Source organism: Prionailurus bengalensis, chromosome A1 (assembly GCF_016509475.1).
Source record: "Prionailurus bengalensis isolate Pbe53 chromosome A1, Fcat_Pben_1.1_paternal_pri, whole genome shotgun sequence".
Taxonomy (NCBI): Eukaryota; Metazoa; Chordata; class Mammalia; order Carnivora; family Felidae; genus Prionailurus; species Prionailurus bengalensis.
The window spans coordinates 189,138,000-189,156,855 of record NC_057343.1 but is presented as its reverse complement, the minus strand read 5'-3'; the positions used below and the strand labels follow the sequence as shown (position 1 = coordinate 189,156,855).

The window sequence follows — 18,856 nt, the reverse complement described above, 5'->3', positions numbered from 1 at the left end:
ATTATTTAAATAATATGATCTATTCCCTGCCTCCATGAGCTCCTGGAAGGTAAGGGCCATGTTTATTTTTTTAATAGCACCAACACCTACTGCTCTACCAGAAACCCAGTTAATTGGTATTAAAGAGCATTCTACAAGAAGTGTTTTCAATGTGAATAACCATCACAATCCAGAAGTCTCCAGTATCTGTACCCTTTGATTAGTACCTGATTTTTAAAATGTCTCCTTTACTAACCGTTATATGTTATCCCAAGGTAAGTAGAAACTAGTCATTTCCTCAAAATCTTAAGATCTGGCAAGTGTTTTTAATGTCAGCCAGGTTTATGTGCTATTTTTCACCTTCCAAAGAATATGGTGGGAGGCAATGAAAGATAATAGCTTGGTTTCACCTAGTCGAGACCAGGGGATTGATCTGGAACTTCCCTGTGTATTGCCCAGAATGGCCTTAACACCCTACAGTTAATGGTCCCAGAACTTTCTACAGTAGTGTTTTTATTTGGATAGGTGTGCAGTTCTGGCTAATTTAGAGGGCTCAGCTAGGATTTCTCAACAGTGAATCCAGTACTTATACACTGTGAAGCTTAAAAAGACACTTTGTAAAGAAAGTCACTTTAAGCCAGTGGGGAGCCCATCTTGTGCAGCCATGTAAAATGTCCTGAGATGTTGAGCATTCAATCTGGCTTGTAAGCATATGTCTTCTCATCTGTAAATTTTCATTTTTGCATCTTAGAGACTTGTAAGGGTTTGTCTTGAGACTTTCAGAAATCCCCACCTTGTTCTGTAGTTTCAGCCTCCCCACCCTCTCCCAGATCACATTTCCACTGAATCTTGTGTTCTCTGTATTTCCATACTGTCTTAACCACCCCTCTAACTTTGACATGAGCGACTTTTCTGTTCACAGGAGGTTCACCCAGGAAACTGGGACTATTCCTACAACAAAGTCCTACTCATCTAGTGCTTTTTCTGTGGAGTGCACTGTAGATTAGTTCCTTTTCCTCATGTCATGCATCTGAGTTATGGTTATATTCTATTCTTAAGATCCAACCTCTTTTCTTAAGAACTCTGACTTTCCGTATATGATTCCCTTCCATCAGAAACACTGCCCCTGGGTTCCCTTCCCCCCACCCTTTTGCCCCTTGTCTCACCCCCCAGAACTCCATATCTTATTACAAGTTATTGTGCTTGTAGGAATAGAGAATATTACACCATGCCGAGATGTGGAGGCTGGGGAATGGCTGAGCCTACTAGCTAATGACCTGAACATCGTGGCACTGGGCCTACATTTGAACTTCATAAAATGGCAAGACCTCACACATTGGACCTTCAGAGTTAACTCAGGTATAGTCAAAGGCATGAATGCTTGTTCAGTCTTAAATGACGAAAGTCCCTATTTCTCGCAACATTTTGTGGCATTAAAAGTAGGGAACTGCTCTTGGAAATGTTGTTGGGCCTGGTGATTATTTCTGGTGCTGTGGGTCGCTGAGCTGGCCTCCAGGCCTATTGGAAATGTAATTGAATTCCTTTTACACAGCTCTGAAGCTGGAATCCAGACTGATTTAGAAAGACAGAGGGAGGGATTTTACTGAGTAAAATGTCATGGGCTAGAGAACTGGCAGCAGGTATTAAATGTAAACCTGATTGGGAGATGTATTTGCCGAGTTGTCTGTCTGATCCTAAGAGCTAACCAGACCTGTGAATCCTGTCTTTTACAACCTGTTTAGCAAAAATTGAAATGTCAAAGGGGAAGATCAAAGAGGATGGGAACAGCTGTGCAGGTGAATGGCTGCTTTAATATCCTTAAGGTCTTTAAAGGGCAAGGTCCAGTAACCCTCTAAGACCAGGGTGCCAATCTGAGAAACCTCCTAGGACAGGAAGAATCAGTGCTTTAAGCCTCTGTCCCTTTTCCTCTGTTATCTGAACTTCCCTTAAGCTTGCTGTTGGCCTACAAGGCAGCATAGAGTTGCTGGAGCTCAGTCTTCCAGGGGCAGCCCCGGGGTCACTGCCAGCTCGGCTGTTGCCTTTTCTGTGTCTGTGTTGCTGTGATCACTTCCTGTCATAAGCCAGCCTTTCCCTTCATCGCCCCCTCATTTCTGAAGGCATTGAACTCTTCCTCTAATATGTCTTTTGGGGTGTACTGTGTGCTTGATACCCCCAAACCCTGGTAAAAATCTTGGAACACTTTTAGTGAAGTGTGTATGCTCCTTTTCACCCTGCAACCCACTCCCCCCCCCCCCCCCCCCCCCCATTTCGATAGTTATGAGCTTAGTTAGTCCTTCCGTCACCTGCATTTCCTTTAAAAGAGGAAGCATGTGCACATTGTACCAGAAGGGGCTAGGAAGTCTGTACCTTCAGGAAACTGTACAGTTAAAAGCCGGACAGAAAAAGGTGATCATTTCCATCTGCCTCCTGCTGTCTGCCAAGAGCTGGCCTGAGTCCCCACTAGACCAAGCCCATTAGTGCTTCTGAAAGTGAGCAATGGACTGCTTGCTACCAGTCAACCCGAGAGGTGGGCTAAAATAACCCTAGAGTATCAGAACAATTGCTTCAAACCCTTCAAGGGGCAGTCAAGAAACTAGTAACATGAGTATATGAAAATTAGTGAGCATGGCCCTCATACTTCAGGGCATTAAACGTTTCAGTCCTCCTGGCCACAAGCTGCTAATTGTTGAAGCTAGGGTTGGATACATGGGGTTTGTTAGTTATGCTAGTCTACTTTACAGATGTTTAGAATATTCTATAATAAGAATTTTCCAACTCTGTGAGGTCTGCAAACTAGGAATAAACTCCATCACATAGGAGTTAAGCTTTATCAGCCAGAACTAGAAATATGACTCTTTACCTTCTTTTTGCTTTCACTCAGGAGGCAACTTTGGAAGCCCACACTTCCCTCTTAGCTAAAGCACGGCACGGCCTGCTGTCTCATTGCCCAGGAAGCGCATAGCTAACCACTCTCAGCCACGATTTGGTCCCAGCTCCTAGAGCTCTGGCTTGCTGAAAAAATACAGCCCAACCAGATGGGAACTCCTGCCTGGTACTGGGGCTTCTAAGCCATCAGGCATCATGGCGGATGTGAAGGGAACCAACTCAGAAGCCTCTCCGGGAAATCCTTAGTGCCAAAGGTGAGGAGCTAGATACGAAGATACTGGAAGCTTGTTGTCCCCCTGTGGGATGCTGTGTTAGGTGGATGTCTACATCAGGCACCCCACCTGAACACCCACCTGGCAGCCACCTGAGCACCCAAGTGCCCTCCAATTCCCCAAATGTAACAAGTTAGAAATCCACAGATGGTAAAGTCTTCAGGCGGACTAAAGACAGAAGTCCTCAGGGAGGCCAGGAATGGGAAGCAAGGGAATGGAGTGAAGTAGGGAGAACAGTGTTGACATCTCAAAGAATGTAGGCTTTGGTGGACGGTCTCTGGTACTTGGTCTGACGTACACAACATTGTTTTGTGGAATAGTTTGACTAGCCCAAAATAGAATACGCTATTTGCAACTTTTCCTCACGAAGTTAACTGGGAGAGAAGGTCGGGTGATTTCCTGAGGCAGCGTGACACTGATGAGGTCCTGCCGTTGGCAGCGCTGACATCAGAGGTCAAGAGTAACTGCCTTGTTTTCTACAGGTGTTAGAGCAGCTTCATTTAAACATGTGAAGGATCCCCGGCCCTATCCCTGTCTTCCACAAGGTTGCTTTGTGTCTTACTGAAGCCCCTGGCTGTGCTTTTCTGGAACAGTGACACAGCAGACAACTCCTTTACCTCAAGGTACTTCAGACTGATGATATGGTTCACCTGCTTTAGATCACAGATCTGAGCTGTCCACTCAGGAATCATGCACTGAGCTTAGAATTCAGAAGCACAAAATTATAGACTAGTTCACTCAAGGGAAAAAAATTCCATCTTCCATGGTTTTGGCCAGTGAGGTTACCGTGTGATTCTTCTGTCAGGAAGGTGACTGGTAGACCTTAGATTAGAATCCATACCTGTAAAGCAGGTTATCTCTATAGAAACATCCTCTTAATGTCACCAACTCACTTTGCCTCCCTTGCGTCAGAAGGTTGCTTCTACAAACGTGTTTCACAAGGGAATCGGGAAAGGGCTAATCCCAGAAGTATGCTTAAGTATGGTGACCTAGCAGCTTGGGTTTAGCCAGCTCTTTCTTCCTCTGACACAGTATTCCTGACGTATACCCTTTCCTTCCAGGTTCATTACCTTCTTGATATGATACCTACTTGTTTAGGCCATGAAATTTCACTGTGAATAAGCAAAGATTTGGCAGGATGTTCACCACTAGAGCAAGGTATGCTTAAAGAAAACACAGCTCTATTCAAAGCAATGAGGGAAGAATCATTACTTGAAAGAAGAAAAATGAGTTCTTAGGTATAAAAGCAGGAAAACAGCTTAATTTTATCTGTAGGGCATATTTGCAGTGACATACCCGGCATGTCCATGGAGGTACTGGTACATTCCATACAGGATTCCAGGGCATGAATCCAAACTTACATTTCCTTATATGAAGACCAGAAAGGACCTGAGTTGTATCCGTGGGTTTCATCACTCATCCCCTCTCCTTTGTTAAGAGGGGTGTCTGTAAACACACTGACACATGTATATAACATGATCTGGACTGTATCGGGGCGGGGTGGATGTCATGTGGCGGCCTTCCAGATGATGTGTGCATGGCTTCTTTACCTTGGTTCTCTCTAGTTCCATTTCCATTAGTAGGAAACTTCAGGGGGGATACAAAATATAAACAGAGCCATAATCCAGTGGCCTCGTCTTTACACTTACATAGATAAACTGAAATGGGAGAATATTTGAGCTTAAAGATTCTGCATATACTCTGGAATAACAGGCAGCCTTCTAAAGAATTGCTTATCTCAAATGAGCTGGTTTGGGGGTGAGACACAGTAACTTAAGTTTTTGGGTCTGAAAAATCTCAGCTCTCTGGTAGGCTTTAAAAGGCTAATTTTTTCCTGAAAACGAGTGTTTCTGCTCAAACACATTGGACATGCTAGGCATTTTTTTTAAGTTTATTTATTTTGAGAGAGAAAGAGAGATCACAAGTGGGGTAGGGTCAGAGAGAAGGAGAGACGGAATCTCAAGCAGGCTCTGCACCATCAGTGCAGAGCCCGATGCGGGGCCCGAACCCACAAAGTGTGAGATCATGACCTGAACCGAGATCAAGAGTCGGACGCTTAACCGACTGCGCCATCCAGGTGCCCCAGACATGCTGGGCTTTTAAAGAAGCAACCATTTATCCATAAGGGGCAGGACTTCTTAAAATTAAACCTACCAGTAGATACTTAATCACATCCAACTCTGAATGGTAGTAAATTTGTTTCCATCAGAAAAGAAAACCGTATACTCCTGAAAACAATATTACAGTATATGTTAACTAGAATTTGAAGAAAACAGTAATGTCTGTGTACAGGGTCCTAATTAAACCATTCACCCTTCTTCTATCCTTTGATCATAGAGGGTCCCATAAAATCTCCCGGTGATTAAATAAAAACTTACAGGCTGTTCGCCTAAGGAGGCAGTGTTACTTAAAACGGCTCCCTAAAGAACAACAGTGGTTGAGTCCTAATAGTTAAAAAAAAAAAATCTAACTCCTAAAAAGTAAACAAAAGTTTTTAGATAACTAAATTTTAAAAAATCAAGACTTTATTGGATAAATGTTACACAACATTCTTTAACATTGAAGTCTTAGCATACTTTAGATGAGAAACAATTTTTGTCATTCAAGTCTACAAAATGAAATAGGCTTGTGAAGATTTGAAATACAAAGGTAGCATGAAGCAAAGCTTAAATATTAAGCAACTAAAGCAATGAAAAGTGAAATAGCAACATGGTATGTCTAGGTTTTAAACACCACCAAATTTCATTAAAAAATGAAAATGTGGTTTATAACAAAATGCCTTTGAGAGTTTTGTCATGAGAAAAAATACTCAAAAAGAATTGGGAGAGATCAGGTTTTGCCTTTGTATTATTTCTTGGTCATTTCCATCACTGCGCAAAGAATTCTAAAGCTTAATTACAAATCCTTATTGTACAACCCACCATGGCTTAGAGTTCTCTGGTTCTTAAAGTGAGCCTGAAAGGTACTGCTGGTGTTCAACATCTGAAAGAACAAGATGGACCCAAGTCTAAGAGGGCGCCACAGAAGTACATGTAATCTTTAGAACTCCCTGCTGCTAGTTCCTGAGCTTTTTCAGATTTGATCAAACGTGTGTAATGACTTCATGAAGAACTTTCCAAAAAGACTTTAGAATGCACTCCAAACTTAATTATTTGCAGTGTAATCAAAATTTGTTTAAGCTCACTAGAAGACTGTTCACCTTTTCTTCTTGAGTCGTAAAACAAGTCCTAGTCAAGTATATTAAATGTTTCCCAACTCTTACCCAGACCCTTTTCTTAATCCTGAGTGTGGGGTTAATTCCAAACCTATACAGTAAGATTATGGAAAGTCTGAACACTGGAGCCAAATGTTCAGTTATGTTGCTTCAAATGAATTTTGTATTTTATTTTTTGGCATTTTTCCCTTTTTTTTGTATTAAGTAATCAATATGGATTATTTTGTAAAAAATAAATCAGCATTGCCACTAAAAAACTTCAGTATTATTATTAAAAGTACGGCACCATCAAATATAAAATGCCTTAAAAATGTAGTAGTAATAGGTCCATCTGTTTTTCTCATGTTTTCTCCATTCATTAAAAAGAAAAATTAAAGTTTTTCATAATATGTATTTTCCAAAGACCAAAACAACAGTATGGTCTCCATTAATAAGAATTCATTTTCCATGTGTGAAAGCTCTTGATGGGTCTGTTCCTACTACGTGTTCCCAGGGTCAAGTCCCACCTGACACCTGGGAGAATGAGTATCTTGCACTTAGAAGGAAGGGCTCTCCATGAGAGAGGTCCACATCACAATTCAGGGCAAAAGCCTTTCCACCTCAGTAGGATTAAGAACTAGCTCTTAGAGTATACATTTTCACTCTAAGATCAACACTAGCCTATCCACTTTGAGTCAGAATTTAAAAGGTAAGAATGCTGTTATGAAAATGTGCACAAATGTTAAATACTGGTGGCAAATAAATACATCTTAATATGTTCTAACAAGCAAACGTATATTCAAGATAATACAGCCCTGCTTTATTGAAGAAAGAAAAAGGTCCGAAATCTCTTTGCTGGGTGGAGTGGGGCACTTTGCCATCCTTTTAGCAGGATGTTAGATCATCTTTTCTGTTGTTTCCACCAGCACCTGAAGGAAACCTTGGCCTCACCTCGGCATATGTGACTATTGCTGTTTCACAGGAGATCCATTCTAGAAATGCCTTTGCTCATAGCTGAACTGATTAACAAAACCTTGAAGAAAGCACAAAGTTTTAGTTCAAAAAATAATGCAGCTTCTCTGTCATCATCCCTTGCCTTCTTAGGCCTGTCCAAACTGTACTGGTAAGAACTTCACATTCAAAAAAAGTTACGGTCAGTGATTCTTCATACATAAAATTCAAGTGATTTCCTTGCGTGTTTCGTATCACTTTTCTCCTCCTCTCATGCATAACTTATTGCAATGGTTTATTTTTTTATAAAACATTCCCCTAATGCCTTGTCTTCGGTTTAATATAGCACAATTTGCAAGTGCCCCTTTATAGACTGTTGGTTTTAACCACTGCCTTAACATTTACTTCTTAGTGCAGCTTTAAAAATCTGAATCTCCAATTTCATTCAGTCCTGATGCTCTGGTGTTCTGTGTCACTGTGGTACAGGTCCATGAAACCAGCAGCCTGCTAATGTCTTTGTGCTGAAATACAGTAAAGAAAAGGAAGAAAAGGTAGTTAAGCACAAGTAAATAGGAGAAAAATTATGTCCTTGTTGTTTAAATTCAGCCCTGCATAGATTATAGGATCATACTTTTTTCTTTTAAATCAGCTAAACTTAACCAATATTTGAGAAAACAATTTACTTCCACTTTAAACCAGCAGAAGCGTTCATTTTATTTCCGAGGTACATCTGGCCAAATTCCAACACAAAACTTGTCACCTTCCTTCACACAATCTGCACTTGGGTATATTTTTTAAAATACCTGATGAACATTTGCCTAATAAAAGGGGGGTTTTAGCTTTGTTCTTTGTGCGGCTTTATGTTCTTTACCTCACCAGAAACAATACTAAACTCTGTGAATCCTCAGCTGCTGTGGACCACTCTGAAGCACCAGAGGCCTTCCTCTAGCACAGGCTGCCTACACATGGGAGCAAATTTATATAACAAATCAAGCTACGTGCAAGTCAGCTGCACAGCATACTATCTACATATGTATAAAGAGCAAAAAAGGGGGGTGGAGGGTGCCTTCCCAGAGCTACACACAGCACATCAGAAGGCATCAAGAGCGCCATTTCGCTACTCAAAGGCCACTTATGTACACTCATTAGATACAGTGTCCCTTATCACACCAGATCATGAGCAGAGGCCCTCTTCACCATACCTCCAAAAAAAACCAAGCCTGAGCAAAACATTTATAAAGGGCAAAGCTTATAAAAATGATTGCCAGGAAGCATGACCAGAATTTCTGCCCAACATTATCAACTTCCCTTTAATACCAAGTGGTAAGAACCCCATTGAAGCCCTCTATAATCCCTGGTTATCGCCTCTCAAGCCTGGGAGACTAGTACCAATAAGAGCCTCAATTCCAAAAGAGGTGATTGTGGAGAGAATGACGACTTTTTGGTCAAATGTACTTTTAAGCCAAAGATCTATGGTGTTTTCAGTGGAATAATAACTGACAAAACAAACACAGAATGCAGGAAAGAAAAGAAAAACCACCCCCATCCTTCCCAATGTTTAACTTCCAGATATTTCAAAGTAGGTGTCTTTCCCATTCTTTGCTAGCACTCTTGGTCTTATGTTAAGCTTCCCAGTGCTGCCTCACTGACTTACTGGATCAAGGCCTATAAAATAAACTTACAGGGCATTCTATCATGCTTTTTCGCAAGCAATGAAAAATGGCTTCTACACTGCACACATCAGAATGGAAGGTGAATGTAGTCTTTGCTTCTAAAGAAACAGAATGATTAACACTTTTAGAACTGACACTGAACTAAGAAAAGTTCACCTGTTAAAACTAACAATCGTAATACTATTTAGACCCACACAGAACTCTGGAAGTAAAATGAAAGAGAAGAAAAAAGTAAACAGTCAATCCCATGTACAATTTCATTTCCTTCTATTTATGACTCAATGTTTGGCTTCAACCTTAGGCCTAATCAGGTTGACAGGAAAGCCAAGGATTGAAGCATGTCTTATGATTCCTATGAGATGTACAGAAAATTAAAACATGATTTTTCCTCAAGAAATCACCATAAGGGTAGCTACCATCCCTGCAATCCAGGTAAGAGTCCAAAATATCCCAGCCTCCATCTCTGATCCAAAATGTGCCATTGTGACTCAGCTTGCAAATTATAGCTTATCTGCAATGATACAGCCCAATTACAGCTCACCACCAGCTGCACACACCAGAGGGTTAAATAGCCTTAATTCAAGGAAGCAAAAAGAGATCGTAAGTTCAGAAGCAGTACATCAGAAATCCTTAAACCTTTCCAGCTGTAGAAGAGTCCCAAATAAGCCTTTAAGGCGTTATCCAGAGAAGTTTCAATAAACGCACTTAAAAAGATTATGGCCACATTTCAGGATTATCTTTTGCCCCCCTCTGAATTTTGACTTTCCTTACATAAATGACAATGGTTCTGAGGTTAGTTCGCTAAGAATATATATATGTTCATAGATGTATATATATATATTCTTATATATACACACATTAAGAATGACTAAGAAGTTAAATGAATATAAAAGTGACAAAGACAGATAGTGAAAAGATAGAGAAATCCACTATTTGACTTTCCACGAAGACTCTGTTGCTAGTTGACAGAATTCTACAACCTGATACTCAACTTTTACTGCCCTAGGAGAAACTCATTTCATGGAAGCTCACAGGAGGCTGGCTCTACTTGTTTTTAGCACAGCTGGTAATACCAATTGAAAGTTACTTTCATTCAGTAAAACGGTCACCTATATGAGATACACCCAGCTACAAAGGTCAATGAAAACTCAGGAAAAAGAACTAATGAACTCTTTTATGTCTAGCCTAACCTACTTCAGAATGATCAAGTGGTGACATGATGCCCTCTTCACTTTGTGGCAGGGCTTAGCACAGACAGACCTGCCCGTTTCACTGTTAACTTCAATGCTCCCAGTCTGAATCCACAGTGGTCTGTCAGACACTGTAAGGGAGCAGCAGGACTCGTCACTGTCTGATGTAATAGCTGCCATTTGTTGAGACCTATGGTAGAAAAAACCAAGTTAACAAAAATAGAGCAGTCATTTGAGTTCTTTTAAATCCATTTTACAAAAAAAAATTTTAAAAATAAGACCAAAATTCAGTTGAATTTTCATCATGAATGTATTCTGGATAACTTGCTGACTTCACAGGAAGTGAAGCTTGGATACTAAAAGAAAACAGATTTGAGGTGTGTACACACCAGTATTGGCCAGGAGAGGGCACTCTCCAGAACAAGTCAATTCAGCAGCAAGACGCCTTGGGCGCACACACTAAGATGCTGCCCTCCAATACTAGCTCCCGTGTAATGTTCCTGCTAAAAAATTTCTTCTAGCCTACCACTAACCTAGGGCTGGAGTAGTCCTGATCGGCGAGGGCCGAACTTGTCATCCTTGTCCATGTTAACTTCGTTAATGAGTTCAGAGACCCTATTTTGCAGAATGACCAAAAACTACCTGAATCCTTTTGTCCTTTTAATGTCTGTGACCTCCTATGCATACTACTCAGGACCTGGCATTCCTGTGTGAGTGAATACCTGCTCGAAAGAAGTCTGACAAAATAAGCTTTCTCCCTGGGGCTTTTAGAACAGAGATTTCAAATACAAAGAATAATTCAAATGAAGGATTGCTCTTCTAAGCCTTATTTTTAACATATTTGTTTGTCTGCTTACTTCCCTATTTTAAGTATAAATTCATCGCATCCATAAAGTCAACTCTGGGATCACTTATTTAGATGATTTTCAGTCCTTATAATAAAATGATTTTTAGAATACTAAGGTACGTCAGAAACAGTAACAAATAATCAAAACTTTTAAAAAGGCTTTTCTGACATTGAAAAGGAGAAACCTCATACACCTGATCTATAATTACTTCTGAATTTTTACTCAAAGGAGAACAATTTTCTTAAATGAGATTTAATAAGGTTATGTGCCCTTTTGTTCATGGGAAACAAATACACTATGTTTTATATATTATTAATTGTAATCCAACAGCAATCACAGAAGAAAAAAAGGAATCTTGAGTGCACAAAAGAATTTAACTTTGAAACTCTCCCTCCAGAAGTAAAACTTGTTAGGTTTTCAACCATCATTCTAAATCTCTTGGATTCTAGTTAAGAGAGTCAAGAAGCTCTATCAAAAAATGATCTCTTGCTGTGCATTTGCCCTTCCCACCCCCTGAAACACCATATAAAATATCAACATGCCAGTCCCAGTCCACAGAACCTGGCTAATAAGTCTTTTGTCCTAATATTTAAGATGAGTTTCCCCTCAGTGCTTTTAGGGCCTTGGGTTTCTCTTTAGAAACGGACCACACATACATGATCCATTAGAAAGAGCCACGGAGCCCTAGCAGTGATACCCGCATGAAAGGCAGCAATTTCACTTGAAATTACTTATTTTGTCCTTTAAGAAAAAGCTTATTTGCAACAATGGCAACTATTCCTGGGAGGCAGAACTATAAATGGGCAGATCAGAATGGGGGGAAGTCATGAAAGAAGGGAGTAGAGGTCATGCTCTTAGAGCAAAGTTCAGCATTAAAAACTAAAGAATTAAGATTATATACTTGTACCTGTTATCTTGCTGAACACTCAATATAAGTTTTCTTTGAATATAGTGTAGTATCAGGGCGCCTGGGTGGCTCAGTCGGTTAAGTGTCTGACTCTTGATCTTGGCTCAGGTCATAATCTCATGGTTTGTGAGAGAGAGCAAGCCCCGCATTGGGCTCTATGCTGACAGCACACAGCCTCCTTAGGATTCTCTCTCTCTCTCTGCCCCTCACCCACTCATTCATTCTCTCTCGCTCCCCACCCCCAAAAACAACAACAAAAAAACACACTGTAAAATCATGCAACATGAACAAATAGGAAAAGCACAGTGTCTCATTTTACAGTAGACATTCTGTTTTTCTAGCCTTGGTGCTGTTTTTCTAATCAGTTATAATAGGGTTTTAGACAAACTGCACACAGTTCTTCCCAGCATACCAGGACTCACACTAAGATGCCACTCCCAGCCAGATTCCCTGCTAAAAACTAAACCGGGGGGGGCAATCATAGGTTTGTAATTAACATCTCAAAATTGAGCCATGGGTAAAGATAACTACCTTCTGGAAAATATGGCCACAGCACACGCAGATCAAGGCCTTGGAATGTGTGGTATTTCCCTCCTAAAAAGTGGAAACTATCCACTCAGTCATACCAGTAGCAATAAACAATAAAAAGGAATTTTCAAATTAATAGCCACTTTTTACCATTTGGCAAAAAATATTAAAACACCAGGGTCCCAAGGGAATATGGCATTTGTGCAAATCAGCTAACTGACTCACTTAAAAGCTGACAGGCAAAGCTTTGTGGTTCTGATGCCTTTATAAAGCTCTCCTAGGAGGACCTCTACTCACTCCACTGAGCCCCACCAGGGCAGATAGTTCCCACACGTCTTTGAAATGATTTGGGATGTGCCAGGCTTCTGAGATGGTGATTGGTCATTAGTATATACCTGTCGGAACCAGAATTACTTTTCCTCATTCATTCACAAGTAGACATCATTTCTCTTTTGTCAGGCCCTGTGCTTGGCATAAAGGAGAGAAGTGGGAGAGGAACAGACTGGAATTTATGCAGTACGTAAGTGAATAAGGGGAGAGTTGAAATGCAAGGTTAATGCAGTTTTCCCTTCACTATAAAGCCCTGTTGCTCCCCACAAATGCCTGTTGGAAATAGTTCAGCCTACTTCTAGATATTTATGGATGATCATGCTATGTTTGTTGAAATCTCAGGTAATAACACTATTATAACAGTTTATAAATGAATGTATGTCACACAAAGCTTATTTCAAAAGCTACCAGAAATGAAATTTCTATGCCATACACAGAAAGCAGTGGTTGTGGAAATGACAGCAAGTTATTTCTATAGGTCTTGTGCTAGGCACTTTATGGCTTTAAATTCTCACAATTACCTTCTGAGGAGGTACTATTTATTCTCCCCATATCACAGAGGATGACAGTAAGGTAACCTAAGATCACACAGCTAGCTTCTAAGGGACAGATCCATGCCTGCCATTGAATCCAGGAAGAAATCTGGCTCAAGACCCTGTACTTTCAGCCATGTCCCTGAAAAGTGAGAAAGAATGCTTCTTGGCTCTGGGGGTCTGACCGGCTCAGTCAGGAGCGTGCAACTCTTGATCTCAGGGTTGTAAGTTCGAACCCCATGTTGGGTGTGAAGGTTACTTAAAATAAAATAAAACTTAAAAAAAGAATGATTCTTTGCTCAATACAAGCCTGGGATAGAGCACTGCTGGTCACTGGCAAGTTATATACTCACAAGTATCCATTTCTATATTTTACACTCAACAGGATAACCCTCACATTCTTATAAAAACATTCTCTTCAGGCAAGCAAAAAACTGTTTTACTAGGGGAAAATTATATCCCTTCTAGACTTTTTCAGTAACTTTTAAGTGAATCTTTGTGTTATAATGAATACATGTGTATAATGATATACATTATAATTACAACTTTTTTAGTTTATTTATTTTTGAGGAAGAAAGAAGGAATGAGTGGGGGGGGGGGGGGGCAGAGAGAAAGGGGGATAGAGGGTCTGAAGCAGGTTCTGTGCTGACAGCACAAACCGTGAGATCATGACCTGAGCCAAAGTCAGATGCTTAACAGAGTGAGCCACCTAGGTGCCCCACAATTTTTTTTAGTTTAAATGAAAAGGGAAAAAGTGTTATAATAACAGCCTAATGCTTTAGCTATGGCATAGGTGGTTTTCCTTCTAGATACAGGCACTAGGATAGAAAAAATTATCAGTTTTAAATCATAATTTCTGGTTAAGACTTAGATTTCTAAAGTAGTAAAGAGCAGCTACCTGTCACATTCTTATGATTACAAGGAAAATATAAATTATGACTGTGTTTTCAATGTATTTTTAATGAGGCTTTATACAAATGTCAGGAATTTAAAGAAAAAAGTTTTAATTCACATTTAAACCAAGTTTTAAGACTACGTACTTTTTAACTGGTCTATTTCGAACATCAAAGTTTTAAGAAATTGTTTTATAAACCAAAGTGTCCAATAGTAGAAGGCTATAAATTGGACAACATACACTATAAGCTATCGAACTTATTCAGTTAGAAAATAAGAATCTGACTCAGAAATTCAGTATTTTGATAAATCCTTGTGATTTTTGATTCTATGGTTTCTTTTCCTTTATACCTCCCTGTATCCAATCTTAACTTGTGCCACAATAACACAGAAATCTTGAAGAAAAATTCAAGTTCAGCAATTGCTTTTTTCAGAAATTAGATGCATTAAAATTTGACTCAATCCATCCCAAACTGGACTTAAAGGCAGGATATAAAAACTAATTTACTTTAGCATTTCCTACCAGAGTGTGGTACACAAAATCATCTTAGAATTTTAGAATTTTAATAGTATGTTGTCAAGGAGTATGTGTTTTTCATTAACTGTACTGACATAAAAAGTGTAAAAGTGGGGGTGCCTGGGTGGCTCTGTCGGTTGAGCGTCCAACTTCGGCTCAGGTCATGATCTCACAGTTTGCAAGTTTGAGCCCTGCATCGGCCTCTGTGCTGACAGCTCCAAGCCTGGAGCCTCCTTTGGATTGTGTGTCTCCCTCTCTCTGCTCCTCCCCTGCTCACGCTCTCTCTCTCTCTCACAAATAAAGATTCAAAAAAAAATTTTTTTTAAGTGTCAAAGGGAGTAACAGTAAACAAATTTGAAAATATGGCAAAAAGTGTGATGGTATGTAAGTAAGTTTTGGGGGCGCCTGGGTGGCTCAGTCGGTTGAGTGTCCGACTTTGGCTCAGGTCATGATCTCGCGGTCCGTGGGTTCAGGGTCCCACGTCGGGCTCTGTGCTGACAGCTCGGAGCCTGGAGCCTGTTTCAGACTCTATGTCTCCCTCTTTCTCTGACCCTCCCTGTTCATGCTGTCTCAAAAATAAATAAATGTTAAAAAAAAATAATAATTTAAGTTTTGGAAGCTAATTAATTCCATTAGTAAAATAATTTCAATGATTTCCATATTGATAAAATTGTCCAAAACAACTGTTTTTGTCACTGGGAGGGAATGGTTTTAACTTAAAACCTAACCTTAAGTGATTTTAATAGGCAAATGCAGTCACACTAACTCATCTAAAAATTTTGCCACGAGGCAGTTACAGCTCTAGCACTGACCAGGCTGATCAGGAAGGAATCCTGGAAGCCAGGCACCAAGGTGCATGTTCCAGTCATGGTGCTTGACCAAGAAAAACACTCCCGTGACTTACTGTTCTAGAAGCTATTTGGAAATTATCAGTCCAGATGTAAAAGATTTCGATCAAAATCCAAATTACAAGTGGAAAGATGGTGATGGGTACACAATGTGAATGTACTTAATGACACAGAGCCATACACTTTTTAAAAAAATGGTTAAAATAAATTTTATGTGAGGTGTACTTAATTTTTAAAATACAAAACAAAACAAAAAAAAAACCCTAACAAATTATAGTGTTCTGTGTATGTATATGAAGGAAGAAAATAATTTCCACCTAAAGTCACAAGGAAAGGGAAAAAATCCTTGAGTCTATACTGGGGCGCCTGGGTGGCTCAGTTGGTTAAGCATCCAACTTCAGCTCAGGTCATGATCTCATAGTCCATGGGTTCGAGCCTCGCATCGGGCTCTGTGCTGACAGCTCAGAGCCTGGAGCCTACTTTGGATTCTGTGTCTCCCTCTCTCTCTGCCCCTCTCCCACTCATGCTCTCTCAAAAATAAGTAAATGTTCAAAAAAAAAAAAAATCCTTGAGTCTATAAATATGAAGTCTCTTGAGTAGAGACTAAACAAGAAGACTTGCTTCTCTTCTTGGTACCAACTATCCATGGGAGAGACACTAAGACATCCTGGAAAACTAACCCTACAGAGACCATCTATATCACTATGACTTTAAACCTTCTATTCCTTTATTCAGAATAGCACAACAGAGCACATAAATTGCTAAAGCTTTCTTTCTTTAAATTCTATGCACTCTGTTTAGTGAGGGCATACACGAACTGTAAACACAGAATATGAAGGGCCTATTAACTCAGTCAGAACCAGGTAAAGGTAAGTAATTCAGCTTAGCTGTTTTTATTTTCTCCTGGCAGTTGGCATGGCACCAGCTCTTTCTGGTTCTATTTCTGAATTCCCTGTATCAGGCATCTCAATCAGAGATGATCTTCACTGCCACCATCCTAATACCATCCCAAAGCAAACGCTAAGTTTGCCCCAACTGAGGGTCTTCATTCTCTTCTAGCAAATCCCCTATGGAGGCCTTCACTGGGCCCAAATCCAAATATCCTGAATCAAAACATTATCAACTTTTCTAGACATTTGCCAGTCCCTTCTCTGCTAGGAGTACTAAACAAAAATGAACCAATACAGCAGAAACCATAGAAAAATCCATAAGTTAAAAGGAAAAATCTAATTTTAGATCCAAATTATAGATTTCTTAAGGTACAGGCATACCTCGTTTTATTGCGCTTCACTTTACTACGCTTCGCAGATACTGGTTTTTTTACAAATTGAAGGTTCAAGACTTCAGTGGAGGAAGTAACTGCAGATGTGGCAGAAATAGCAAGAGAACTAGAATTAGAAGTGGAGCCTGAAGATGGGACTGAGTTGCTGCAATCTCGTGATAAAACTTTAACAGATGAGGAGGTGCTTCTTATGGATGAGCAAAGAAAGTGTTTCTTGAGATGGAATCTACTCCTGGTGGAGACGCTGTGAAGAGTGTGGACACGACAACAAAAGATTTAGACTATGACATCAACGTAGCTGATAAACGGACTTTGAGAGGACTGACTCCAGTTTCGAAAGTTCTTCTGTGGGTAAAATGCCATCTAACAACATCACATGCCACAAAGAGATAAATCGTTCATGAAAAGCAGAGTCAATCGATGTGGCAAACTTCACTATTTTCTTATTTTAAGAAAATTGCCACAGCCACCCCAACCTTCAGCAACCACCACCCTGATCGGTCAGCAGCTATCCACATTGAAGCCAGACCCTCCACACCAGGAAAAAGACCCACTGAAAGCTCAGACGGTTAGCAATTTTTGGCAATAAAGCTATTTTTTAAATTAAGATATACATTATTTAGACACAATGCTATTGAACACTTAACAGACTGTAACAGAATAGAAATAATTTGTATATGCACTAAGAAACTAAAAAATTCATGACTCACTTTATTGGGTGGTCTGAACTGAACCCAGTATCTGAGGTAGGCCTGTTTTCTAATTCCCAATTCAGTTATTCTATATAAAGGACTTGTATATGTAGGTAAAGGAATGCAAATGTCTATCTTTCCTTCAACATAACCAACGTTAAGTATGACCTGTTCAAAATAGGGGTGCAAGTCAATATTTTGTAAGTTAGAAACTCAAACCCACTAATGAAGATACACGTTTAATTGATTTTGGTAGCACTTTCATTTTCTTTGCCTTCAGTCTGTCTTCATACCTATATTCTTGTCTATTCTACTTAGTATGAACTTAGTTACTATTCACAGATTTTTCCCGTCAAAAGCACATAGGACATACATGTCCATCAAGTCATATGAGTGGGCTCCAGACTAATGAATTCTACTTTCCCTATTTTGCTGATCTCTGGTTCCACATCTATAAATGAGTCGAAAAGATACCCCTTTTAGATTAACACTTGGCTGTTCTGGGAAACTAGAGAAAGATACTCTGATGCTTTAAATTTCTGACCAATTCTAGAAATAAAGACATCTTTCGCTGTTACACCTCTTTTTTACTTGGTTTCTCCCCTTGTTAATCCTTTATTCTAAGCCACTTTTAGACCACTGGAGATGTCTAAGCCTAGTTTTCTCTCTGCCAGGGGAAAAAAACCACTTTTGGTTATCTCCATACAAAGAGTACATGCCTCCTTCTTGACCACTTTAAAGAAAAATGTAAAAGGAAAATGGCTACAATGATCCAATTCAACTCTATCTCCATCTCTACTGGATACATTAAGCTGTTTAAGAAATTTCTATTTGGTATAACGTACAGAGAAAATGAATCACTATGCTGTACACCTGAAACTAATGTAACACTGTGTGTCAACTATACTCAAATTTTTTTTAATCTCCATTTGAATGAAACACTACTATGCAGCTGTTGGGTTAGTGTTTAGAATATACAGATTTTAAGATTAAGCAGTTCTTTAAAGTTTCTTCCCCTATGGAAACTTCAAATGAAATGTGCCACAGTTTAAAACAGAGGGAGTATTTGGCAAGATAATTAGAGATCATGCACATTACTGATTATATTTCAACCTTTCCCTCAGTGGTATGGACTACATAAAATTGGATGTTATTTTACTCAACAACCAGGACTTTGTTACTCTTTTTCTCCATGGCTTCTGAAATAAATCAAATTCGGTTTATGCAACCAGAGCACATTTGCCAAAGCTTCTGACTACTTATTAGCAATATCCACAGTCAAACCCACTGCGTTAAGATAAAACTCACCTGGATCATTACATGAAGCCTTGAA

General features: G+C 39.7%; 1 protein-coding gene and 1 long non-coding RNA gene across 6 annotated transcripts in view; one reads left to right on the top strand and one right to left on the bottom strand.

Annotated features, from left to right (window-relative positions):
* The first annotated feature begins 1,345 nt into the window (after positions 1-1,345).
* LOC122493018 lies at positions 1,346-7,524 on the top strand. The gene is made up of 4 exons (XR_006299802.1): positions 1,346-3,119; positions 3,620-3,760; positions 4,199-4,295; positions 7,257-7,524. It is a non-coding gene; the product is annotated as an uncharacterized LOC122493018 (long non-coding RNA).
* Positions 5,641-18,856, bottom strand: part of PWWP2A (PWWP domain containing 2A) — a 35,525-nt gene continuing 22,309 nt past the window's right edge. The window contains exons 3-5 of one of the 5 annotated variants that reach the window (XM_043596885.1): positions 16,821-16,908; positions 10,215-10,334; positions 5,641-7,802 (exon numbers count right to left, since the gene is read on the bottom strand). In XM_043596885.1, the coding sequence (XP_043452820.1) occupies positions 7,754-7,802; positions 10,215-10,334; positions 16,821-16,908 (257 nt within the window). In that variant the 3' untranslated portion in view covers positions 5,641-7,753. Of the gene's footprint in view, positions 7,803-10,148; positions 10,335-16,820; positions 16,909-18,856 lie in introns of all 5 variants that reach the window. The other 4 variants (XM_043596878.1, XM_043596905.1, XM_043596916.1 and 1 more) reach the window with 4 other exon arrangements.